We start from the raw sequence: 27,571 nt of genomic DNA, 5'->3' as shown, positions 1-27,571 counted from the left end.
GCTCTTTAATATGTAAAACAAGGTAATAATAGCTACTACTGCTCTTATAAGGATTAATAATGGGATATATTGCATACATTGAAAAATGTTATTTCAAAACCAATGTCACCCCAATAAATTTAATTAAAAATGTAAAAATAAAGTTATTTCCTATTTCTACTCTTTCTCTATGTTGTCAGTCTAGACCTTTTTTGACTGTGAGGGAACAAGAAACAGGATGTATGTCGTTCAAAGTAAGATATATTTTTAAAATCTTAATCCCTCAACTTAGCAAATAAAGAATTGAAACTGAATTTTCACAAAATGCTACTTATACTTTGTGCCATGCACTGCGTTTTCTTTCTTCTGAATTGTAGCTTATTTCATTAAGAAGTAATAGTGTTTGAAAAACATTCCTGAAAGCCATCTTAATTGAGCCTAGTGCCTATAGTTAGAAGAAATAAAAAACATCATATTTTAGGAGGAGAGGGAACCTTTCTATCACCATATTCTCTTCTCTGGATTAAAGGCTACACTAGATATGACCATCATATGTTACCAAATCATTGCTCTTCCTGGGGTCTTAGCATTGAATGTAGAAGTGGCTTCTTGGGCAGGCATCAGCCAGATGTTAAGTGAAGATAGCAAGACTTGAAAATTCTCTCTAGAACTTGATAGCATGATTAATTAATATGTAGTGAAGTACTCTAACTTCTAATAAAAGGGGCCTTATATATGAATAATAGTAGTAGTGCATTGAAAACAATATAATATAGCAGTATAGTACCCACTAACATCTGAGACCTGTTTTGAGATATTTTATAATCAGTAATTAGATCTGAGGAAGTAGGTTCCTTAACACCCTACAGTCTTATGAAGCATAACAATTTTGTATATGTAGCCCTGAGTACCCAGCAAAAAGAAAATATGTATGTTTTATGATGTTCCTCATTGGAATAAACATTTAATTTAGGGAAAGAAATATTCTGAGATCTTGATATATAGCTTTAAAAACATTGTTGCTTAAAACATATTACTTTGAAATAGATTAGTCTTATCTTTTGAAGGGGAGCGAGAACAGATCCTTTGAAAACCGAATCGTGTCAGCATCACGTCACTCCTTGGTTCCAAATTTTCCTATTTCACTCACAATAAAAGCTAAAGTCCTATAATGGCCTACAAGGTGTGGCCCCAAACACTTCTCCTCCACCCCACCTGCACTCCTTCACCTGCCCTCAATTCCTACTTTTCTCCAACGATCTCATTCCACCCCAGCCACTATTTCTCCAACATACCAGGCTCTCTCTTCCTTGCCTCCTTCAGGCCTTAGCTGGAAAGACACCGCAGTGAGGCCTTCCCTCACTACCCAGTTTAAAATGCGTTCCTCCCCTTCTCTAACACACACACTTTCTAGCCTGCCCTTGCTCTGTTTTCCCCACAGCACTTACCACAGTGAAATGCACTGTATACTCATTACTTATCCGTCTCTTACTAGAATGCAAGCACCGTAAGGCGAGGGGTAATTGTCAGTTTCCATGCACACGTGTACCTCCAGAGCCTCCAACAGTGTCCGGCACCCAGGAAATAAATCTTTCCACGAATGAATGAATTGTAACTACGATGGTATAATGGCGTTCAGTTCTTCAAAGTGTTTTTCTTATTTGTTCCACCGGTAGAAATTATGTACCTGATTAACACTGTTGATCTGCAACATACTGCAGAAAGAATATCATGTACATGCTTTTAACGTTTAATTTTTATTCCTTCAGCTTTGGGGAAGTAAAACAAAAAAGGCAGCCCTGTCGTGATGGGGAGCAGGCGGGCAGGGCTTCCTTTCTCAAGGAGGGTGACAGGTCAGTCTTACCACGACGTTCGTGGAATCCCAGGTGCTGCACCGTGGCTGCGGGAGGCTTCAGGTCCCGGCACAGCCCGGCTCGGGAGCAACTAAGGAAGAAACCCGAGGGGTGTTTTCCGAGCGGCCTCCGACGCAGCTGTTTGCAGCTCTCCCGCCGGCGCCGCGGGGGCGCTTCAGGGTCATCGAGACCCCCGGCCTCCGCCCGGTTCCCAGCCCCGGGCTCCGCGAGGGAGAGCGGCGGGCGGGGCGCACCTGGGGCGGCGGCCCACGCCCACGCCCGGCCCACGCCCACGCCGCGCCTTCCGGTTGGCGCCGGCGGCGACAGGTGAGCTGCGCGAACGCCAACTCCGCCGCCGGGCCGGCGGGCGCGCGGACGGAGCGCCCAGCGGCTGCGCGTCCAGAGCCCTGGGGGAGGCGGGAGGCGGGAGGCGGGAGGCGGGCGTCTCCCCGCACGGGGGCGCTGCCACCTGCCCGGGGGAGGAGCCAGAGCGCGACCTGGGCTTTTCGGCTGCTCGGACGCGCTGGAGTCGGGAGGACCCACCCGGACCATGAAGCGGGTGAAGGGCATTGAGAACCCGGCTTTCCTGAACTCCAGCCCGGACGCCCCGCGCCGTTTCTCTGCATCGCCCTCTCTCGTCGAGGTGTCCGTCTCGTCCGTCAACACCCCCCCGGAGAATTCGCTGCCGCACGAGCCCCCGGCGCCCCCGAAGTCACGGGAGCCGCCTCTGCCTGCAGCAGCCCCCCCTGGCTCCCGAGAGCCGTCGGGGCCGGAGTCGCGGTCGGAGTTCGAGGGGCCCTGCGGGTGGGGGAACTTCCAGCCCCGGTGTTTCCAGCTCTGCAACACGCCCCAGGGCTTTCTGGTCCACTACTGCCTCTTGGCCCTCACCCAAGGTAGGGCCCGGGGGCGAGGGCGGGGCGGGGCGGCGCGGGGGTCGGGGGAAGGGCAGGTGCGCGGGGAGCCAGGTGGTCCACGCGCCCCCTAGGCGGCCCCGCCGCGGGCTGGCGAGCGCGCAAACCCGCATTAACCAGCCAGGTTCAGACTTCCACATTATAGCTTCTCCTTTATCGCAGGAACGATTTAAAACTCGCCACACAGCCTTTTCTCCTCGGTGTCCTACCTCAGTTTCGCGGACTCGATGCCTCCCGGGGAGACTGAAATTACCGGAGCCTCCCCTTGGGGTGGTTGCCCTGGGGGATCTATTCTACATGACAAAAGCGTGCATTCGCCACACCTCCAATGGAAGGGATTTTTTTACAGTTTCTGGAACGGAAGGATTTAGAAACTTGCAGGTGAGGGGAGGGCGGTTGTGAAAGGGGAAGCTTGTTGAATTTGTGCAGTGCGGTTAGCTACTGAGCCTTCGCGCCGTGCGAGTACCCTGGGTTTGCGCTGAACGGGGGCTCGGGGCTGTCCCAGGGAGTTAGCGGAGGCTTCGGGCGCTGCTGAAGGATGTGGTCTTCCAAACACCGGGAGTTATGCAGTATCCGTTTTATTCAAGGATTTCTTCTACAGTCTCTTGGGAGTTACGGTCGAGTCCAGGGTTATAGCCTCAGGAGTTCGCTGTCTAAGCTTGGTTTGGAGGAGTGAGTGGTGGGTGGAAGACAGTGGCTTAGTGAAGGTAGAAGCTGCTGGTGGTGCGTCTAAAGCAGGGGATGAAAGAATTGGGTAATTACACCAACTAACGTGACAAATTGAGGAGAGGTAGACGCTGAGGCGGAGGACATGGTAAAGGACATGTTGAAGGTTAATTAGAATTTAATAATATGTACATAGGTTTTGTCACTTAAGTTATAGTTTTAAAATATTTTGCAAGGAGGCAAGCAAGGACTTGATCGAAAGAAATGCCATGCAAGAAACATCGTGGGAAGGATTGGGAATTGCTCTTTTCTAAGATTAACAGACTAAATACAAATATATCCTTCCTGTTCTTATTTCTGTTCCTGTCTCAAAGGAACATCATGTCCCTTGCTTTGCACAAGTTAGGTGCTCAGTGTTGATTGCAAGTCGGACTGCTGATCATCTTCTAGAGGTAGTTTCCGTCCTAAAGAGTTACTTCCCTTCCCACCTTTCTTGTCCCCACTAAAGTTCACCTTCTCTCAATATCTTCATCTTAGTCAATTTCTTGATCTCAGTTGTTCAAAATCTGATTTCCCAGCATCTCAGTGTCAACGGATTGGAGAATTCAAAGAAGTTGTGTTACCAGCGAGATGAGGAGACCTCTTTTCTTGTCTCCTTGAATGAAAGATTTCAATCAAAAGACAAAGGGTAGAAAAGAAAGCAAGAATTTATTTACTTAGGACAGTGAATCAAGGAAGGGCATGGAAGAAGTAACAGGAGCCTAGGCGAGGCTACTTTGCTCACTGGGAAGCCAGAGAGAAGGGGGCCTTGGAGACAAGTGCAAAGGGATTAGCCCAGGAGGAGACTCTGCTGCCTGGTGCTCCATTGGTTGCAAGTATGGTGGGGTCCCTTGGAGTTTAGGCTGTAGGGAAAGGAGAGGGGGAAGGGAATGGCAGGGGAGTGCTCCCTGGGGAGAGAGCTTGGGTTTTTTTCAGGGGTTTTAAACGCTGGGCTTTTAGGGGAAGTCTTAGGGGGAAATCAATAGAATATTCATTAGCTTTATGCTAATATACCAAAATGAGATTTATTCTCTTACCTAGTCTGTCCTTGGGTGTGGTTGGCAAATGGCACTAATTATATTTTTTTAATCTGTTTCCCTGAGTAGGGTGATTTAAGCCATTTACCCTCTTGTTGGGGGGGAGAAATGCAAGCCATTTACTTTTAAGAATCCTTGGTTTGGGGAAGATAGGATTTACTAGGTGGCTGGAAACTGCTGTTTAGTTATCTTTCTTAATTTCCACTTGTCCTGGAATTTTCCTAGCTTCTTACTATTCTGTAACAGTTGGACACAAGTAAATAAATTCTTGTGTTTTATCTTAAAAAATGTATTCTGAAATTTCTATATTATTCCAGAAGACATCATGTTACATTTAATACAACATATTTTAAAAATGGTTATCAAATATAATTGGCAATCTTAAAAAATGTTTAGCCTGGAGCTACATCTACCCGGAGGTCCCCAATTTATTACCATGTTTCTCAGACATGATCCGTGGGAAGACTATTTCCATCATATATTAATAAGTGTTTAATTGTGAAGGGGGAACCCTAAAATTTGTCAGGTAAATTTACGTAACCCAACATTTCTCATTGTGTTAACAGGATTTCTCATTGAGATAAACAGGATTTCTCTTAGAACTTAATTTCCTAACATGCCTCCTATTTTCAAGTATTTAAAATAGTGAGACATAATATGCGGTATTTCATGGAATTTCTTTTTTTTAAGCAGAGTTCTTGGAACTTCTGTAGCATAAATTCACATTGGGATTCATAGGCTTAAAGTGCCATACTTCCACAAGAGTTTATGTATTTACTTTTTCAGAAAAGTTTTACCATAAAGGCAAAGAGTTCTAATGACTGACTTTTTAATCACTAAAGCAAATATGTTGGGAAGTTGATTTTTGGATAAGGAAATTTTCATATTCTCACATAACCGTATTTCCTTATACATATGTCATTCCTAGGTACTTTGGATACTTTATTTTACATTGAAATCTTAGGAACTGTAATTGACTTCTAGACTCATTAAACTGGCATAAAAGTATATTAGGACTTTTATTTTTAATTTTATTTTATATTTTAAAAATATCGTTATTGATTTATAAATCAGAGAGGAAGGGAGAGGGAGAGAGAGATTAAACATCGATGATGAGGGAGTCATTGATCTGCCTCCGGCATGCCCCTCACTGGGGATTGAGCCTGCAACCCAGGCATGTGCCCTGACTGGGAATCAGACTGAGATCTCCTGGATCATAGGTTGATGATCAGCTCCTGAGCCATACCTGCCAGGCAGGACTTTTAAAACTTGTTATATCAATTTTCTTGAGAAAGCAAAATTTAAAAATATTATAGAGATCATGGCTTGTGTGCACTCATTCTATTAATAAATAAATGAAAACAAGTGATGATATTTTCTTAAGAGAGAAAATTAAAAACTTTGTAATTTGACCAGATGACTTTTCTTCTTAATTTATATTAATGTTTAAACTGTAAATTTAATCGATATTTGGACAGGCTATTTTTGTTGTCAGTCAAAATTGGATTTTCAGTCTTTCCTTGTTTACATTATATTCCTCCATTATAGTTATAATAAGCAGATGAAGTGTAAGTTTTTTCTTTTACTTTGCCTATGATTTAGCATCTTACAGGTTGACATAATACTCTTGATTTATGTTTACTTTTGCTCCAGGATGTTTAACTTTAATGTCTATAGGAGTGTTAGAAGAAAAAAGAGACTTGAGAGCTCAATTTCAACTTTCAAAGACTAAGTCAAGGATCTCTTGTTATATATAAATATGTTTAAGGACTGAATAACTTGGGAAGTGATTGAGCATTACTCAGATGACCTCTGGAATCTGCTGTACTTTTTGTACTCTCCTAAGTGAGGGTGGTGAAAGTATGCTACACTTGGAAACTGGCAAACTGTCCTCTGAGATTTTACCAGTCTGACTTTTTGATTGTCATTTAAAGAAAAACAAAGTTAGCTACAATTTAGGATGTGGTAAGCATCAATTTTATTTAACACCTGGAAATTCACAAGTGTACAATTTAAAAGCAAACTGATTTTGTAAGGAAGTATGTTTGGGGTTACCTACCATTGAAACTTTGAATCTGTCAAAAATTGGTACATTAAAAAAAAATGAACAACCAAACTTTAGTACATTGTGCTAATAATCGTAATCTATATGGTAAAGTTGTAATAATGCCCATACTTTTTTTTTCTTTTCTCTTTTAGGTATTGTGGTAAATGGCCTAGTAAATATTAGCATTTCCACTATTGAGAAGCGCTATGAAATGAAGAGTTCCCTGACCGGCCTGATATCATCAAGCTATGATATAGCATTCTGTTTGTTGTCTTTATTTGTTTCATACGTTGGCGAGAGAGGACACAAACCAAGATGGCTTGCATTTGCATCCTTTATGATTGGACTGGGAGCACTTGTCTTTTCACTGCCAAAATTTTTTAGTGGAAAATACCAATTGGGGTCCCCTTTTGAAGGTAGGTTTCTGTTGTGTTTTTGTTCTACTTCAAGAAGTAGTATGAAACTAGGTCATTAACTATATATTGCAACTCAGTTGTACGGGTAAGTAGGGTAAGGTGCCTTCCACTGCTCACTGCTTTGTTGTGATGGGAATGGTGTGTAGATTACAGAGAGAGATTGTGCAATAGCCATCACTTCAGTGGGTCCAAATTTTCAATCCTCTGATACTCATTCCCCATATTATACACAGTCCTCCTCAAAGAGTGATAACCTGTTTTGCTTTGAGGTTATGACTCGCTGGAGTTCTAAGATCCATAGTTTTTCCCTTTGCGGTTTTATTTGCTGTGCTTGTAGCTCTGTACCTGGACTTGTTGATTCCTGATTTGAGATAAAGAGAGGTGAAATTTATAGGACTGAAGCTTTTCCAAAGGACTGAAGGACTTATGACTCTCCAAAGGCCCAGAACTTCAGGAGTCATCTAATGGGTTGCTCCAGTTAGATGAAGAAGCTTTATTTAGAGGGTCAAAAAAGAAATTTGATTGTTTTTATACTTTCTTTTTTCTCAAAGAATAATTTTTAATGGGAAAACAATTAGGATAGTACCAGAGGAATGAGCTAATGAAAGTTGACCTTAACATTTCTATTGTTCTTCCTGGAATTTTAATAGTAAATATAGAATAAAATCAGAGGGCTACCAAATCAGAAGATTTTAGGGTCTAGGTAAGTGAAGAAAAGGCTTAGAGTAAAAAGAAAGGAGAATTGGGGCCTGCTACAATATAGGCATTATTTTTTAAAAGTTAAGGTTGTTATATTTGGGAGGATTAATATTGACAATTAATATTAAAGTGTTATTTCCCAAGACCAATTTCCCAATTATAGAATGATAACAAATAGCAAAATGTTTTCAGTAACAAATTATATATATATTGATTGCAGAGAAGGGAAGGGAGGGAGAAAGAGGGATAGAAACATCAATGATGAGAGTCGTTGATTGGCTGCCTCCTGCACGCCCCCAACGGAATAGAGCCCGCAGCCCGGGCATGTGCCTTGACCCAGAATCAAACCGCGATCTCCTGGGTCCTAGGTCAGTGCTCAACTGCTGAGCAACACCCGGCCAGGCACAAATTATATATTATGCAGCATGATTTTAGGAGTACACTTATTACGTAAGCATCCCTCATTTGGAAATAAAAATAGAATGTGCAAGCATATGGACCAATAGAGTATGTTTTTCAAATGTGATATAGTTTGTTATGAATGAGATAAGGTGAATGTGTTATCAGTGGAAAGAATACTTATTTTGAGTCTGGTACGTTATCTAAGATTGGACAAGATTTCATAAAGCCAATTTCACATAATTTCACTGGGGTAGTTTTAGGAACAAGTCACACAGGCCTTAGTATAACACCTTTGAAACCTTTAACAGTAAAGGACACTCTAAATTTTAGTCTGTCACACAAGAAACATGATACTGATTCTGTGATAGCAAAAATGCTACTATGTTATAGCATGCAGGAGGTAACGTTTGTACTGAATCTAATCTCTCACTCTTGTAGTTGACCAGATGCCCTACCTGTTCATATGGTATACAAACTTTGATAACAAACCTCTGACTCTCTAAAACATGATCATTTATTCTAGTACAAAAGCCTGATCTGTCTTCAGCAATCTTCTTAGCTTCATCTCTTGCCATGTGCACCTTGAGTTACGGCCAATCTGAACAATTTATATTTCCCATAGGGAAATGGTCACAAATTAAGATGTGTGTTTGGCCAGAGCTGAAGCCAAGAAGATTGCTGAAGCCAGATCATAAGCTTTTAGTACGTTATTGTATACTGTGTAAATTTTCACCAAATTCGTATTGATACTTTTCTTATTTTAGCTGAAGTACATTAAATAGAGGTATTGGCTGATCTGTAAAATTTTTACTCTAAATTAAGACTCTTAATTTAAATAATAGCTTATCTGTGGCAAAAACTCATGTTGTCCTTGTGTTAGTCTGTCATATAATAAATATTGATATGAACTACACATATTGCTGGGAAAATGGCAGTGAAATAGTTAATTGCATCTGGATGTTATGTACTAGTGTGAAGAACCATAAAAACAACAAGATTGAGGAGAGTGTATGAAAGGAACAGATAGTATGAAGTAATAGTGTACAAAAGGGAAAATATGTGGCAAAGGGAAGGCTATTTAGATAATAACTGGGTGAGGAGCCAGCCTTGAAAGATGCTCTCCAGGATGAAGAAAACATGATCAAGGGCCTTGAAGCAGGAAAGAGTTCTTGGTAGGTTTTAGGATTGTCAGTGTTACCTAGCATGGTCAAACCAGGGGAGAACGTGGCCTGAGATGAGCTTGGAGAGGCAGGTAGAGGCATGAGGCATTAGATTTTCCTTTAAGTGCAATGGAAAGTGTGAGAGAGGATTACACAGGAAGAACATGATCTTTAAAATGATCGTTTTGGCTTCTGTTGACCTGAGGAACAGGATTAAGTGGGAGGAAATCACTCAGGAGGTTTTTATTGTAGTCCTGGTGTGACAGATGTGGTTGGGATTGGTGGCAGAAGAGATCTAGAGGAGTGACTGATTTTCAGTGTGTTTTAAGGGAAAAAGAGATAGGACTTTCTAGTGGATGGATTGTAAAGGAGGAATGAGTAATGACTCCTTGCTATTTACCTTGACCAACTGGGGCCATTTACTAGACTGTGGAAAACTAGGCAGAACAGAATTGGGAGTAAAAATCAGTAACTTAAGTTTGAACTGCATATTATATATCCAATGTTGTAATATATATCTCTGACCTAGGTGTTTATGTAAATGTGCAAGTTATGCTTTCGTCTTCATTCCTAGAAACGCAAATACTGGGTTTGAAGGGCTTCTTCATTCTAATTTTTCATAGATAATGTCACACGGACTTTTAGGAAGGAATATAGCAGTTACTCTCTCACAGTCAATATATGAAAATGCCTAGTTGCTATTTTGAATTTTTACATTCTTTTTTCCCTGAAAATTTTCTTCAATAGAAATATCATTGTGGTGTGTTTATGGGTATGTGCAGGTGTTTACAATATAACATACAAAACTCAAGACTGAAATTGCATTACATATCTAATGGAACTCAGACATTTAGAAACATAAGGAATGTTAGAAATCATAAATCCCCCCCTTTTTGAAAAATATATTTTTATTGATTTTAGAGAGAGGAAGGGAGAGAGAGAGATAAAAACGTCAATGATGAGAGCCATTGATCGGCTGCCCCCTGCACGCCCCTTGCTGGGGATCGAGCCTGCAATCCCGGCATGTGTCCTGACTAGGAATTGAACCGGGATCTCCTGGATCGTAGGTCGATGCTCAGCTGCCGACTGAGCCACACCAGCTGGGCATAAATCCCCTTTTTTACACTGTAGAACCTTAGGACTAGAGGTGACTTACTAGTGATTTCATAGGTGGTCAATAACAGCTAAAACTAATACTAGTTTTTATGCTTTGTTTAATGTTTCCCAAATTTTTGTTTATGACTCATAATAGGTTTTTTAACTATATCGAATAATTTAGGTATTTTTATGAATTTAAACCATTTCTTTCCCAATTTCAAATAGCCAGTTATAGTGGTCTGTACTTTATTATGATTTTTAATCCTCACCCTAGGATATGTTTTTATTGATTTTAGAGAGAGGAAGGAAGGGAGAGAGAGAAACATCGATGTGAGAGAAAAACATTGATCAGTTGCCTCCGATATGCGCCTGACCAGGAATCAAACCTGCAACCTATTGGTGAACAGGATGACACTCCAGTCAACTGAGCCACCCGGCCAGGGCTGGCGCTTTCTTTAAAACATAATAACTTGTCTGCTCAAGTGAATTAATTTACTTTTGTAAGTATGGGATCCTATAACCAAAAATCTGAATTATTCACTGTAGAAGAAAACTAAAGATTTATGTGAGAAAAGGAAACAAAATAGTTGAAAACTTCCTGTGGGTAAATTAGAAGCAAGGGAATGTATAATCTTCTTAGGTGACATAACATAAATAGCCTAAAGAGCATAACATTAAGAATTTTTTTTTATTAATTAAAATCATTCATGTAATTTAATTTGAAACTGATACAGAAAGAATTAACATATTCCCTGTGTGCTTTTTTGTGGCCATTGTTTTTAAATTTGAGGAAAACCAAAGCCAGGGCTCAGTTTGGATATTGTAATCTCTGTAAAAGATTAAATTCATGTAGTATAGTTGGTAAGTAGAAGAAAACAGAATATGAAGTATGATAAGAATTATAATTTCTACAGGTGTGAGAACACAAAAGGAGGCTAGGACTTAGCAAAAGGTAGAAAAGTGTGTGTGGAAACAGCTTGAATTTTTTATTCTTAAAAAACAAATTTACGTTTGGGAAAGTATTTTATTTTTTTTAATCCTCACCTGAGGACATGCTTTTTATTGATTTTAGAGAGATAAGAAATGAAAGGCGGGGGAGAGAGAGACATCAATGTGAGAGTGAACTATCGATTGGTTTCCTCCTGTACATGCCCGACTTTAGATCGCACCCCCAACCTGGGTATGTGCCCTGACCCAGAATTGAACCCGCGACCTTTCCCTGTACAGGGAGGTGCTCCAACCAACTAAGCCACATCAATCAGGGTGGGAAATGTTTTTTGAGGGGAGCTTTTATGGAGATACAAGGGTGAGATGTGATTATCTAACTTTGAATGAAGATAAAAGCATTTATCAAAGGGAAGTTTTGGTGGTTGCTATTGGATACAAAAAAAGGGGAAGAATTAAAATTAAGAGAAATAAATGCTTCTAAGGACATGTTAACCTGAAAAATAAAAGTGTTACAAAACATTTTCAAGTGAATCCTTTTGACACTTTGATGTATTTAAACATAACATTAGTGTAACAAAACATTTTAATAAAACTTTTAAATATTTAAAAAACTTAATAAATAAATCTTTACCACGTAGCATTTTCTTTTTATCCAAGTATCTTTTAATTCCTTTTGGATGAGTGTTAATTTAATCTTGTTAGCAAAATAATCTTTTATCAATCTTTTATCTCTCAGACTTTGAGCGGGAGTCTCATTAGTCATTAGTAAATACTGTACTTAGGAGTTGTAGAAAGTAATTACTAAATCCAGGAAAGTACTTTTTCCTTATTGACCAATTTTTGGATAATGTTTCTCAAGTTGTATTCTTATTTCTCTTTTCCACCCCTTTCTCTTAAAAAAAGGTAGCTCTCAACACTTTTCATTTGCATCAGCACTTCATTTCTAATGTAGATTGATATTTCAGGGAGAATTCTGCACCAAAAGACTTTGGTTATGCAAGGTGACTACTTAAAAAAGTAGGAAAAGTTAAAGTAGGAAAATGATTAGAGCAGGACTCAAAATTGTACTTAAGTCTTTTACCTTGTACTCCTAAGGATTTTTTTCTTTTTAAAGTTTGGAATGCTTACCTAGATTAGAGAAGACATAGGGCTGAGAATCTTAGTTTTTCAAGCACTAATTCAATACAGGATCCCTTAACTTTGCTTGGCCTGTTAATGTTAATAACATTACTTCTTCCTTATGGAAATAACTTTTATTTATGTTTTAATTTTATTGTAACTGTCAAGCCATGGTCATTGGAGCCAACAGGAATCCCCAGTTTGGGGTGCAGTGAAGAAGAAACCTTTATTCAGTGCCAAACAGCTCAGTGGGGATACAACATGGCTGTGGGATAGTTCAGTTGTGATAAAGGAGGCTTGTGAGACTGCCCTGGGGCCAGGCCTCTTCAGCTAGGCAGCTCTGCTCAGGTCTGCTCTGTTCTGCTTGGGCAAGACAACATCTTTGATGTTTCAGCTCCAGCTGGGGAAACAGTCTTGGGTGGAAAGGGAAAGTGGGCTCACCTCAGCTTAGATAGACATGCCCCACCATTGGCCCATGATTGGTCCATCGTCATGCAAATGAGGACTCCAAATCCAACCAGTTAGATTGGTCAGAATGGAGCTGCTCTGATTGGTTGGTGAAGATGTTGATGGGGAATATAGCTTTGCAGCTTCAATTGGACTGGGAAGCCTCAGTCCTGTTGTTTGAAACAGGATTCCAGGAGCTCCTCAGGGCTGGTTCAGATGGCAGAAACAGTTCAGGACGGAGTTGACGCAGGAGGAAGGCAGCGTAGTGCAGACTTGTCCCTGAAAGAGTTTGTGTGAGAGGCCCCTGTTAAGAAATGGCTTCCAGGCTCTGTTTTTGTTTTGTTGTTGTCTTATTTATTTATTTATTATAATTTTTATTTTTGTTTATTTATTTTTTATAGTTTTTATTTTTGTCTTTTAAATTTAAGCCCCATTAAGCCACCAGGAGCCCTTCTTAGTAGGTACGTTCTTTCTCAGGGTTCATATAATCGAAGTGAATAAAGAGGAGAGGTGATTTCTTAAGTTAGAAGATATAATGTTGTAATAAAACAAATTATTCAGAAAGATTTTTAAAGTTAATACACAAAGAACTAGAACTAGCCAGTGCTCCAGTTGAAATGATCAATTTTTAATATCAGAAGCACAACTTAGTCTTCGCCAAAATTCTTAAATAATATGAATTACTCTGTATGGTTTTCACCCTTATTTAATATCCATTGAAGATCCTTATTCAGTAAGTCTGGAGTAGGACTCAGGAATTTATATTTTTAAAAAATTGCCTAGGTTATCTTATCAGTCCATTTTAGGAAACACATGTCCAGTTTAGTGTTTAATTATTTTGTGAAGTTTCAACTGTGGGCATAGAGAGAAAGGTTTCTTTTCATTTCAGGATTATTGCTTTATATCTTCCTTTAAAATAGGAGTTGCACCACCATTATGAAATACTAGGTACCTTAATGTAGCCACTTTTGTTGAAATTCAAGTGACCAAACTTCTGAAATAGAGGGAACTCACAGAGATAAATAGTAGAAAAGCATGTGTCAATGAGAAGTTAGCACAAACTCAATTCTGTTCACAGTTATAACTTGCAGAAAGGTAAACATTTTAAAAATCCATGGCCTTCAGCAAGAAACTGTGTCTCCGCATTCCCCAAAGTATGATCTGCAAAGCATAGTTTCTGAAGGTATTAAGAGTATGTTAAAATGTGTTCTATGGTTCAATGAGTTTGTGAAAAAAGTGAAAGTTAAAGAGGTGTCTCTATTGCATCACTGTAAAGGTGAACGCATTTTGTGAATCTTTAGCTAGGTAAATGATATACAGAGTTCTCAACTTACTGACCAAAGGACTCTGCTCTTACGCTTGTCCCCTTTTACACTGCTTCCACTCCACATTTTCTCTTCCAGATCAGTGTTTCAGTGAACAGGTTTTGGGAAAATCTCTTCTGTGCTCTCTTATATCTAAGCATGTGATTATGAAAGCTCTTGTTGGATTTAGAAACCTCATGACTAGCACCCAGAACAGCATGTGATATATAGTAGGTGCTCAGGAAATGTGTGTTGAGTTGTCAAATGAACTAATGGATGAATGGATACCTTCAGTGGAGGCATATTAGGAACCTGATGACTTGTCCTTCCACAGAAGGCATGACGAGTAGGTAATTATAGATAAAAGCAGTTTGCAATTCTCTGTTCACATTTTCCATAAACTTGACCTAAAGTGTAACAGGGCATTTTCTCTTCTTTTGGCCGCTGAATTTGGGAAGAATTGTGTTATCAGAGGCAAGGTGTTTTTTTGCCATAAATGATCTTTTTGGGGGTAATTTTTGGGATCTGAAAATTTTACAGTGTGAAAAAGGAAACCAAAATGAGAAGCACATTCAAAAATAGTAGCTTTTGGTTTTTGTCTTAATTACTTGTAAAATACTGATTTCACTATGTGCTGTACTTCTAAGGTGGTGCTAAATGCTAGGATTATTTTTTGATAGATTATTAGTAGTGATTATCCTTATTTATCTTTTTATTTTATTATGTTTTTAATAGTTTATTGATTTTTAGAGAGAGGAAGGGAGAGGGAAAGAGAAACATTGATGGTGCTACATCGATTGGCTGTCTCCTGCATGCCCTGCACTGGGGATGGAGCCTGCAACCCAGGCATGTGCCCTTGACCAGAATGGAATGGGCAACTTCCTGGTGCACTGGATGATGCCCAGCCAACTGAGCCACACCAGCCTAGCCCTTATTTAGCTTAATATATACAACAAAAGGAAATGCTTTTACAGGGCATTCAAGTGGATCATAGATATAGTTGTGTCTAACCAGATGTAATATATTGGGAGGAAAAGATTAAGCAATGCTTTTTGTAGCTTCCTCAGAAAGTTTGGTTAAAATGTGGTTTGTGGCAAGAACAAAATGAGGAAATTCTATTTTCTTAGTGGTCTTAAAAATGCACAAATTAGCCAGTGTGTGTTTTAGTGTACTTTTTCTTAAATTTTAATACTATTAGCCCATTACATTGAGTGTGAAAGTATACAGTAGTAGAGCAGGGATATTAGGGACAGACAAAACTGAGCTTACATTTTTACTTCAGAACTGTATGATAGTATTATGTGACCCTGGACAAATTTATTCAACTATAAATCATGATTATGATAAAAACTGCTACCTGATAGGAGATTGTACCCAAGCAGTTCTAAGGCAGTACCTAGTGTTTGCTAAGTGCTCAGTAAATAGGAGCAATGAATAATAATGGTGTTCATAATTCAGTAACAGCTATACTAATGTAAAAAAACTGCCTTTCTTGGTTTGTTTAGTTATTGGCAATGGTAGTTACAAAATAATGTGAACGACTAAAAATCTTTCAATGTGGTACATTTTTTTTTTTGGTATCACTTAATATTGACATACCCTCAAAGTGTGGTTAACCACTTGCAAAGTAATATATTAGAAAGGGTGTTAATTAGATGTTTCCAGGATTGTATTCTTCTTATAAGAAAATAAATTTATTTGATGTAGCTCAGATTAATTGGACCCACTTAATTGGATCTATTCAAAACATCATGTTGAAATATCGCCTTTTAAATAGCGAACTTGCCTCTTTTAAAATATCTTTCTTTCTAATTTAAAGAATTTAATATGTCCTTTGCAAGACATTCAGGAGATAGGAAACACAAATATGGAATAAAAGGGAAAAAATGGAACAAAAAAGGAAATAAAAATTCCTCATAGTATTACCTAGTTACACTTAATATTGTTCAGCCCTTTAAATGTATATACACATTCATACATGTATTCACAAATAGTCACACATAATTACACCCATTTACATTGCACAGTCAGCATTTAGTCATATCCACACACCCTTACTAGCATTCATACATAATCATCTTTACATCACATTTACATATACACATTCAAATACACATTTTAAGGAAACAAGATTTTGAACTTAGGGATATCTACATTTAAAAAAATTTTTTTACTTGGAATGTATTTGGACATTGTTACATATGAAAATAGAACTACAGAACATTTATGCTTTTATATTATTTCATTTTATAGATAACTTACTTAGTCAATTCTCCTTTGTTGTGAGTTTTTTTTTTAAAATTTATTGTGGACAGTGTTACAAATGTCTCCCATTTTCTCCCCCTTTGCCCCCTGCACCCAGCCCCCACCCTTCGCCACACTACTACCTATGTCCATATATTATACATATATGTATATATGTTCTTTGGTTAATCTCTTCCCGTCCCTCCAAGCCCCCTCCCCTCTAAGATCTGTCATTTTGTTCTGTGTATCCATGCTTCTGGACCTATTTTGTTCATCAGTTTATTTTGTTTATTAGATTCTACATATAAGTGGGATCATGTGTTATTTGTCTTTCTCTAACTGGCTGATTTCGCTTAGCATAATAATCTACAGGACCATCCATGCTGTCCCAAAAGATAAGAGATTCTTCTTTTTTACAGCTGCACAGTATTCCACGTTGTAAATGTCCCACAGCTTTTTAATCCACTCGTCTACTGATGGGCACTGGGCTGTTTCCAGATCTTAGCTATTGTAAATTGCACTGTTATGAACATAGGGGTGCATATTTTCTTTTTGATTGGTGTTTTGGGATTCTTGGGATATATTCCCAGAAGTGGGATCACTGGGTCAAAAGGCAGTTCCATTTTTAATTTGTTGAGGAAACTCCATACTGTTTTCCACATGGTTGCACCAGTCTGCATTCCCACCAGCAGTGCAGTTGGGTTCCCTTTCTCCACATTCTCACCAGCACTTGTTGTTTGTTGATTTGTTGATGGAGCCATTCTGGAAGGTGTAAGGTGATACCTTATTGCAGTTTTAATTTGCATTTCTCTGATGATTAGTGACTTTGAGCATTTTTTCATATATCTATTGGTCATCTGTATGTCCTCTTTGGAGAAGTGTCTATGCAGGTCCTTTGCCCATTTTTTAATTGGATTGTTTGTCTTCCTGGTGTTAAGTTGTATGAGTTCTTTGTATATTTTCAAAATTAACCCCTTATCAGATGTATCATTGGCAAATATATTCTTCCATACAGTGGGATCCCTTTTCATTTTGTTTGTGGTTTCTTTTGCTGTGCAGAAGCTTTTAGTTTGATGTATTTCCATTTGTTTATTTTGTCCTTTGTTTTTCTAGCCCTACAAGATGTATCAGTGAAAATACTGCTACATGAGATGTCTGAGATTTTACTGCATATGTTTTCTTCTAGGACTTTTATGGTTTGGCAACTTATATTTAAGTGTTTTATCCATTTTGAGTTTATTCTTGTGTATGGTGTAAGTTGGTGGACTAGTTTCATTTTTTTGCATGTATCTGTCCATTGTTTCCAACACCACTTATTGAAGAGACTGTCTTTACTTCATTGTATGCTTCTGCCTCCTTTGTCAAATATTAATTGGCCATACTGATGTGGGTTGATTTCTGGAGTGCCTATTCTGTTCCAGTGGTCTATGTACACATGTCCTTATGCCAGTACCAGGCTGTTTTGATTACAGTGGCTTTGTAGTATAGCTGGATATCCGGTATTGTGAACCCTCCGACTTTGTTGTTCTTTCTCAAGATAGTTGAGGCTATTCGGGGTCTTTTTTGGTTCCGTATAAGCTTTTGGAATATTTGTTCTAGATCTGTGAAATATGCCATTGGTATTTTAATAGGGATTGTGTTGAATCTGTAGATTGATTTGGGTAGTATGGACATTTTAATGATGTTAATTCTTCCAATCCATGAACATGGTGTATGCTACCACTTGTTTGTATCTTCCTCTATTTCCTTTTTCAAAGTCCTATAGTTTTCCGAGTACAGGTCTTTTACCTCCTTGGTTAAGTTAATTCCCAGGTATTGTATTTTTGTTGTTGTTGTAATTGTAAATGGGATTGTGTTTTTTTTTAGTTTCTCTTTCTGAGAGTTCATTATCGGTGTGTAAAAATGCACCTTCAGTTTCTGGATGTTAATTTTGTTTCTTGCTACTTTGTCTAATTCATTTATTAGCAGTTTTTTTGGTGGAGTCTTTAGGGTTTACTATGTACATTATCATGTCGTCTGTGAATAATGACAGTTTAACTTCCTCCTTTCCAATTGGATGATTTTTATTTTTTCCTCTTTCTGATCGCTGTGGCTAGGACTTCCAGTACTATGTTGAATGAGAGTGGTGAAAGCAGACATCTGTGTCTTGTTCCTGTTCTTAAGGGAAACACTTTTAATTTTTTCATTGAATATGATGTTGGCTGTAGGTTTGCTTATATATGGCTTATATTGTGTTGAGGTATGATCCTTCTATTCCCACTTTCCTGAGAGTTTTTATCATAAATAGGTGTTGGATTTTATCTGCTTTTTCTGCATCTATCGATATGATCATGTCATTTTTATCCTTCATTTTGTTTATGTCATGTGTCACATTTATTGATTTGTGAATATTGTACCAGCCTTGCCTCCTGAATAAATCCCACTTGTTCATGATAAATGATCTTTTTAATATATTGCCGGATTGGATTTGCTAATATTTTGTTGAGGATTTTAGCATCTTTGTTGATCAGGGATACTGGCCTGTAATTTTCTTTCCTTGTAGTGTAGATTTGTGTACAGATTTTTGTTTGCATATATTTTTCATTTCTCTGGGATAGACTTACAGATATAAAACTGCTGGGTCATTTGATAGTTCTATGTTTAGGCTTTTGAGAAACTGTTAAGCATCCATCAGCAGTGAATGAGCAATCCAGTTTATCTGTGTCCCTGTCAGCATTTCGTGTTCTCATTGTTTTTTATTTTAGCTATTCTGATGGGTTGCATTGCAATCTTATTGTGGTTTTAATTTTCATTTCATTAATGTCTAATGATGTTGCACATGTTTGCCTGTGCTCCTTTGCCATCTGCTTATCCTCCTTGGTGTAATGTTTTTTGCACATTTTCTAACTGGATTGTTTATTTTTTTGCTGTTGTGTTTTGAGAGTTGCTCATGTATTCTAAATACTAGGTGTTTTTCCCAAGTGTAGAATTTTTAATTAATCTGCTTTTTATTAAAGTATAGTCGATATATAATATTATATTAGTTTTAAGTGTACAATATAGTGATACTACATTTATTTACTTTAGGATGTGATCACCATGATATGTCTAGTAACTACCTGTCACCATACAAAGCTTTTAAGGTATTATTGACTGTAATCTCTGTGCTGTGCATTGCGTCCCCATGACATTTTTTTATAATTGGAATTTTGTACCTCTTATTCCCCTTCATCTTTTTCACCCGTCCTCTCACCCTCACCCCTCTGGCAACCATCAGTTTGTTCTCTGTATTATCTATGAATCTCTTTCTATTTTGTTTGTTTAGATTCTACATGTAAGTGAAGAAATAAGGTATTTATCTTTGTCTGACTTATTTTACTTAGCATAACACCCTCTAGGTCCATCCAGGTTGTCACAAATGGCAAGATTTAATTCTTTTTTATCGCTAAATAGTATTCCAATGTTCTGTGGTGTGTTTGTGTGTGTGTGTGTGTCTTCTTTATGTACTTATCTATGGATGGACATCTAGGTGTGTATTGGCTATTGTAAATAATGCTGCACTGAACACAGAGGTAAACATATTTTTTCAAGTTAGTCTTTTTGTTTTCTTGGGATAAAGGCCCAGAAGTGGGATTGCTAGGTTATATGATAGTTCTGTTTTTAATTTATATTTAATATAACATAATATATTTTTATATATATTTGCTATATTAATCCTTTATTAGTATGTCATTTGCAAATATCTTCTCCCATTCAGTAGGTTGTCGTTTTGTTTTGTTGATGGTTTCCTTTGCTATGCAAAAGCTTTTTAGTTTGATGTAGTCCCATTTATTTATTTTTGCTTTTGTTTCCCTTGCCATGGGAGACATATCCAAAAATTGTTGCTAAGACTTGTTAGGGGGATTTCCTGAGGGAGAGATGTATGAGGCTTATTGAGAGTTAAAAGCAGGTTTATTGTAAACCACCTGGGTGCAGGTGGGATGAGGTTCAATGGGCAGTCACCACCTCGAGGAAGTAGGGACTGTTTTTTATAGGGCTTAGTCAGATGGGAGGGGGAGTGAGGAGTTGGGTAAAAAGTTCAATCTTATTGTTCTTTCTGTCATTCCTGGAGACAGATACAGGTGTTCTCACCGGTTGTTTGTGGTTTGGCAGGGGCTTGTGGTCACTTTGTGGTTTGTCAATTGCCAAGTTCCCATGTCCATGTCAGTTGCCAAGTTCCTGCTTCTGTGACTGCTCCTACCGAGATGGAAGTTTTGGACTAGAGTTGCCATGGACCTTATGAAACTGATGTAAAGAGTTGGAGTACCTTACTCCAGCTCGTTTACTAGGTAATACATAAGGCTGGACAAGGTAAAGTTTTCACAGAAGATACAGGCAGTAGTTATGGCCTATGATTTCTTCGTAGAGTTTTATGGTTTCTCTGTCTCAAATTAGCTTTTTGGGGTTTTCCTTGTTTGTAACTACTTGGTTTCTCTTGCTGCCTTCAAGATTCTCTCTTTGTCTTAAAATTTGTCATTTTAATTACAATATATCTTGGTGTGGGTCTCTTTGGATTCATCTTGTTTGGAACTCCTTGTGCTTCCTGGACCTGGATATATTATTCCTTCCCCAGGTGAGGAAAGCTTTCTGCCATAATTTCTTCAAGTAAGCTTTCTGTCCCTTTTTTTCTCTATTCTCATTTTGGGTTTCCCAAAATGTGAATGTTAGTGTGCTTGATGTTGTACCAAAGGTCTGTTAAACTATTCTCATTTTTTAAAAATTCTTGTTTCTCTTTGCTGTTTTGATTGGGTCATTTCCACTATTCTGTCTTCCAGGTCATTAATCTATTCTTCTGTATTAACTAATTTTCTGTTGATTCCTTCTATATATTTTTCATTTCAATTATTGTCTTCTTTACTCCAAGAAGTTCTTTAATATATTTTCTAACTCTTTGTTAAATTTCTCACTGAGTTTCTCTATTCTTCTCCCAAGTTCCGTGAGCATCTTTATGACCATTACTTTGACTTCTTTATCAGGCAAATTACTTATTTTTGTTTCATTAGGGTTTTTTTCTTGTTCTTTCACTTGGAGCACATTTATTTGTCTTCTCATTTTGTTTGATTTTCTGTGTTTGTTTCTGTGAATAAGATGAAATAGCTATCTCTCCTGATCTTGAAGGAGTGGCCTTATGTAGGAGTGTAAGACTGCTTGTGCTCAGTGCCAGCTGGTGCCCACTTGGGGAGCCTTGGAGTGCTGGCAGGCCTGAGGTGGCTGCAGTGGCCTGGGGCATTGGGCTGGGGAGCTAAAAAGCCTGGTTTATATTAGCTACTGTGTAAATCAGGGGTGGGGATGTCCGGCTTATGGGCTGTATACAGCCCATGAAATCATTTGGTCTGGCCCTGCCAAGGCAACCACAGGTGGGACTCAAAATTCAATAAATGTAGGAGCTTTTTTCATAGATAATTTTTAGGTTGATAATTTTGTATGGCCTGTGAATGACGTTATAAATATCCAAATGGTTCTTGGCAGAAAAATTTCCCCAACCCTGCTGTAAATGTTTATTAAATTGAATTAATACCCATCTCTCTCTCTCTCTTTTTTTTTTTTTTTTTTTTTTATAAAATCTAATCTTGTATTCTTATATTCTAAATTTGTTTTTTCATAAATTCAAAAAGACCTATGGGATATACATTATACTGGATAGTTTTCATTTGCCCATCCAGATCCTGGGAAGATAGAAACTAAATGCCTATGCTAACCTTTAGAGGCAAGGTTGACTCAATTACTAAACAAGTTCCAGAGATTGAGTTGACATAAGTGGAAAAATCCAAAGTCTCATGGGCAGAAACCTCATCTGAATCAGTATAATGGGGTTTTACAACTCTTGAACCAATTCTAGGCCTAAGTGAATTTATTATTGATAGGGAAAATAAAAATCTTTGAAGAACTTTACAACATAGCCAGGAGTATATAATGTTTCTTTCCCCCTAAACCCACCCTGACACCTTTTATCCCAAGTGTTGAGGAGAAAGTGTAGTATTCAGACTCACTGGAGGTGATTCGATAATGACTTTGAGCTGAGCTGATCTCTGGAACTCTAGAATACTGCCATGGTCCTCTGGTAAAATGAGGACTTAATGGAGGTCCAATAATAAAGGTGGCCCAAGACCACTGTGGGTCCATCCTGTATTTGTTTTCCTAGTCTTAGGATGTAGAACGTGTATAGATATAATAGCTGGCAGAATCCCCACATTTGTACCTGACTTGTGGATTAAGAGTTATATTATTGTATGAAGAGCTAAGTAGAAGCCCCTGTATGAGATAGTAAACCAGAAACAATACTGTAGCCTTAAGGGAATTATGGAACTTAGTGATACCATCAAAGAATGGAAAGATATAGGGGTTGTGATTCCTACTCTATTCTCCCTTTTTTTATGTAGTTGGTGCAAATTCAGGGTAAAGTCATAGAAAATGATTTTAGATCATTGTAAACAGAATCAGGTGGTGATACTAATTACAGCTATGGTTCCACATTTGGTACTTCTACTAGAGCAAGTCAGCACAGACCCTGACCCCCAATATGTAGTTGTTGATCTAGCAGATGTTTTCTTTCCCTTCTCAGTGGAAAGACACTGAGATAATTTGCTTTTCGGTGGAGGAACAAGAGTACATCATCCATCACTATCTTATCTCAGTATCACACACATCCTCTTGTTCTTTGTCATAAAATGGTCCAGAGCTGTGGTTCTCATTCTCAACTGGGACCAGTTTTTTGTCTTTAGAGACATTTTTGATTGTTCTGATCGGGGTGGAGGGTACTACTGTCATCTAGTTGGTAGAGGCCAGAGACACTGGTAAATATCCTACAAGGCACAGGATAGCCCCCACAAAAATGAATGACCTAGCCCCAGATGTCAATAGTGCCAAGGTTGTGAAACTCTGATCTGGAGGTACCATGATCATCTTATTATCCAAAAAACATGCTGGACTCTATAGTGATGGCATTAAGCTAATTTGACTTGGTGAGATGAAGTATTTTAGATGCCTTAGTAAAGCATATGTATGCTAGAGATAGGAGATACACCGCAAAAACCTTAAGGGGCATACCATAACAGTTAAAATGTTAGGGGTCCAGTGGCCTGGGCCATGTCACAACTTCCACTTTGCACCTTGTACACCCTGCACTTACACAGGGCTTGGAATTTGGGAGGCACCATCTACCACATTTGAGTACCTTGCTCCAACTCAAACCTAGCTTACTAGGTAATACATAAGGCCGGACAAGATAAAGTTCTCACGGAAGATACAGGCGGTAGTTACGGCAGACAGAGAGGATGTACGAAGCCTTTGGCGAGTCTGCAGGACAGTATCAAAGTGAGAACCCCTAAGTTTTTGGAATAAGACCATGTTTCTGCCTATACTAGTCTCCATTTGAAAAGAAACTCTTGGATTGCTCTTTGATGCTGGTCTGTTAGATTAAACATGATTATGAACACCTTGTGACCTGAACTCCCATCGTGAAGTTTGTGCTATCAACTATAACCAATCATAAAGTTGGATATGTGCTGTAGCTTTTATTGTTAAATCTCAGGTACAAGTAGGTTTGGAAGGCACAAGTAATTATTTAGGCAGATATCTCAGACCAATGTGCTACTTATTTTTATTGCCTTGCAATTCTCTCTTTTCAAATGCAGAAAGGTTATCATTGTAGGCAGAAGTTAACATGGCCTTACTACAGAAACCTAGATGTCTTCATTATAAGGACTTCACAGAGTTCCCCGTGGCTGCTAACAGAGGAGGAAGAGTGTGTGTAGCCTGGCACCCACCAAAAGTGGACAGCTCTTGAATATCAGCCATAATCAGGCATGTTCCTAAAAGGCAATGATAAGTGGAAATTCGCTTTCAATAGAAGTGTAAAGTAGAGTTTGACTCATGAACAACACTAATAGATAAGCTGGCTAGTCAGAAGCTTGGAAAAAACTAGAATGAAAGTTGTCTACAAGGTATATGGAGTTCCAGCTAAGAGATATGCTTGGCACGGGCTCAGAATGTAAAGCTATCTTTGCTACTTGTTAATACTCATTTGAGGGCATTCTTTGTGGAAAAGACTCTCAATCAGGAATTAAAAATGATCTGTCCAGTGAATGCCAATCAGTACTTTTCCCTGTTTACTGTGATGCTTGTGTAATTGTCCCATGTTAAAAGTGGCAATATAGCCCTGGCTGGTGCGGCTCAATGGTGAGAGTGTCAGCCCATGTACTGAAGGGTTGTGGGCTTGATTCCCGGTCAAGGGCATGTACCTGGGTTGTAGGTTTGATCCCCTGCCTGGTTGGGGGACACTTGTTGGAGGCAACTAATTGGTGTGTCTCTCTCACATTCTCTCTCTCTCTCTCTCTCTCTCTCTCCTACCCCCTCCCTCCCTTCCACTCTCTCTCTAAAAATCAATGGGAAAAAATGTCCACAGGTGAGGATTAAACAGACAAACAAAGTAGCCGTCGGGCTGGGCGTGGCTCAGCCGTTGAGCATTGACCTAGGATCCAGGAGATTGAGGCTCGATTCCCGGTCAGGGCACATGCCCGGGTTGCGGGCTCGATCCCCAGTTGGGGGTGTGCAGGAGGCAGCCGATCAATGACAATTCTCTCTCCTTTCCTTTCTCTGAAATCAATAAAGATATAAAAAAAAAAAAAAAAAAAAAGGCCATATAGCATAAAAAGAAGCTAAGCCAGCGTTAAAAAACATGCCCTTCCCCTCTTCAATGCTGTTCTAATTACCTCTACCTCAGCTTCATTGTCTGATATGCGAACTGCAGGGGCCAGTCCTGAGAGCTTCTGGTATTGCAGCATTCCCCAGGGTAACCGGTATACCCCAGGGCCACCAAAATGCATCTATCCTGGTTGCAGTTTATCCCCTGAGATAGGTGTATATTCTACATATGAATTTGTTTTCTCTACCTGCAATGCTTCTACCTACAGTCAGAATGGTTTGACTTACAAAATGCCTTATTCATTATTATTATATCATAAACAACATTACTTCTCACCAAGAAACTCACCTGCAGCAAAAGAAGTATGGTAACAAACTCCTACTCATGAAATCGACTTCTCTTTGCCTCCCAACACCCAGAAGCCTCTGACTTGCTAGAATGGTGTCTGTCACAAGTTTCAGAATAAGATTTCCTTCCCTACAGAACGTGGTGTATGTGTTGAATAAGGCAGAAACCCCTTTGTATTGCTGGCTCCTCCACAGGCAGAATGCATAGGTAAGGGAACTAGGGAGTGTCTGTGGATTCGTGTCTCTTGCTACTGTACCCAAAAATCTACTTGGGGAATTTTTGCTTCCTGCCTTGGTCTTGTTGACTCCTAGTCCCCAAAGGATGAATGCTTCCATCAGGCAACGCAGTCCTTATCTCCTTAGAATCAACGCTGACACTGTTCTCCATTCATTTTTGATCTCTTCATGCAAAATAATCAGAAGAGAAGATGGTCACTGAACTGGCAGAAGTGAGAGATCCCAGTTAGCAAGAGGAAATTGGGTGGTTTCTGTACATTGCCAAAGAAGATGTATTTTGGACTGAAGGAATTCATTTTGGTACCTCTTAACATCCCACACCCAGTAGTACCTGTGAAAAAGGAAAACTGCAGCAACCCAACAGTGATGGAACAGCTGAAGACGTAAAGACAACGTAAAATCCCAGACCAGCTGGGGCGCAGGCAGAAGTAAAGGGAACATGACCTACACGTCAGGAAAATAAGCAGTGGTTGTCGATGCAGGCTTTCCGACCAGCTATAGAAGGAAGAGCTTGTTAATTGTCCTACTGCCCTTGTTTTCTCTACCATTTTTACAGAGCCCACCTGCTGGTGGCTAACATTTCCGCCTTGGTTTCAGGTAGAATAACTGGGTTGACATTGCCCCAGGGTGATATTTTGCTGATAGGCTTTTTTTTGGAATTCTTGTGTTGGAGATACATTTTTCATCTGGATGAAGATAAAAGAGGGTGCTAAGATACCAAAGGAAAAATTGGACGGTGCTGGATAGTCTGTCTGTCCCTGCAGATCCGTCATTCACTGTTTGTCAAGTGTTTTATCACCACACAGAAGCCCCCTGGACTATATCGCCCCTAAACGTTTGCCCCTGGTTTCTAGTTGGGTTCAGCCTAAGGGAGTTTGCATATTGGGAAGAGGTTGTAGTGCTTAGTTCCCTCATTTGCTCCCCACTAGACTTGTTGCAGAAGTTACTGTGTGTTCCACCTAAGGCCACCTCATAGAGGATGCCCCCTGCCACTACAGAACTTGCCAGGTTTTGGTGACTGCCAAGTGGTAGTAGCCCTCACTGTTTGTTCTCTTAACTCTGCTTTTGTTAAAAAATCCACCCCATAAGACAATATACATTCATAAAAAATGTTAAATTTGCTTCAGTTATTTCTTGTTTGTATCTTACTGCAAGCTTAACTGATACATAAAAATATCCATACACAGATTTTAACTTTTGCCTTTTAAAATATTTAAAGTTCCTTCTCACAAATCACTTCTGTTTTGAAATGAAATTTTGCATATATATAATCCTCACCTGAGAATATGTTTTATTGATTTTAGAGAGAGGAAAGGAGGGAGAGAGAGAAACATCGATATAAGAAACATCAATCTGTTGCCTCCCATATTCGTTCTGATTGGGGATCGGATCCTCAGCCTAGGTCTATACCCTGACCAGGAATTGAACCCACAACATTTTTAGTGCCCTGGATGATGATTCAGCCAACTGAGCCACCGGCCAGGGCTGTGCTAATATTTTTATAACAAGTTGGGAACCTTTTCTTTTCTTTTCTATATTGAAACAGTTTAAAGGATTGATTTTTATTGAGCTTTAATATAAATTTTCTAGAAAAATAATTTCAGATAGGTAGATTTTAGAGGTAGACTTTTGACTCTCACTTTAGTTTATTCTAGAATCATAGCTTCATTCAAATTTTATATCACGTATGGTCAACATTTTTACTTTAAGAGATTTTAAAATTTCTTGGTATAAGATTGTACATAGCATTTTTTAATGTTTTAAATTAAAAAAAATGTATTTGTGGTTATTCCTATCATATACATAGTACTGAATTCTGTTTTTCTTAATTTTTGATGGGTTAATGGTCACTTAGGTCAAAAGTTTGCATGTTCGAGAAGATAGATTGACTTAGATCTTATGCCAAAAGCTTTTGTCTGTTTATTTTATCTTGATAGAAACCCTTATAGAAATGTT

The 27,571-nt window shown here is 38.9% G+C and overlaps 1 protein-coding gene across 1 annotated transcript in view; it reads left to right on the top strand.

The window, feature by feature from the left end:
- Positions 1–2,382: 2,382 nt before the first annotated feature.
- SLCO4C1 (solute carrier organic anion transporter family member 4C1) overlaps positions 2,383–27,571 on the top strand; it is a 56,353-nt gene continuing 31,164 nt past the window's right edge. The window contains exons 1-2 of the mRNA XM_016221971.2: positions 2,383–2,725; positions 6,685–6,948. Of these exons, the coding sequence (XP_016077457.2) occupies positions 2,383–2,725; positions 6,685–6,948 (607 nt within the window). The remainder of the gene's footprint in view (positions 2,726–6,684; positions 6,949–27,571) is intronic.

The sequence above is a fragment of the Miniopterus natalensis genome, chromosome 3, assembly GCF_054644295.1.
Source record: "Miniopterus natalensis isolate mMinNat1 chromosome 3, mMinNat1.hap1, whole genome shotgun sequence".
In the NCBI taxonomy this organism is placed as follows: domain Eukaryota; kingdom Metazoa; phylum Chordata; class Mammalia; order Chiroptera; family Miniopteridae; genus Miniopterus; species Miniopterus natalensis.
The sequence above is the reverse complement of the archived record's forward strand: the minus strand, read 5'-3'. Positions and strand labels throughout refer to the sequence as shown.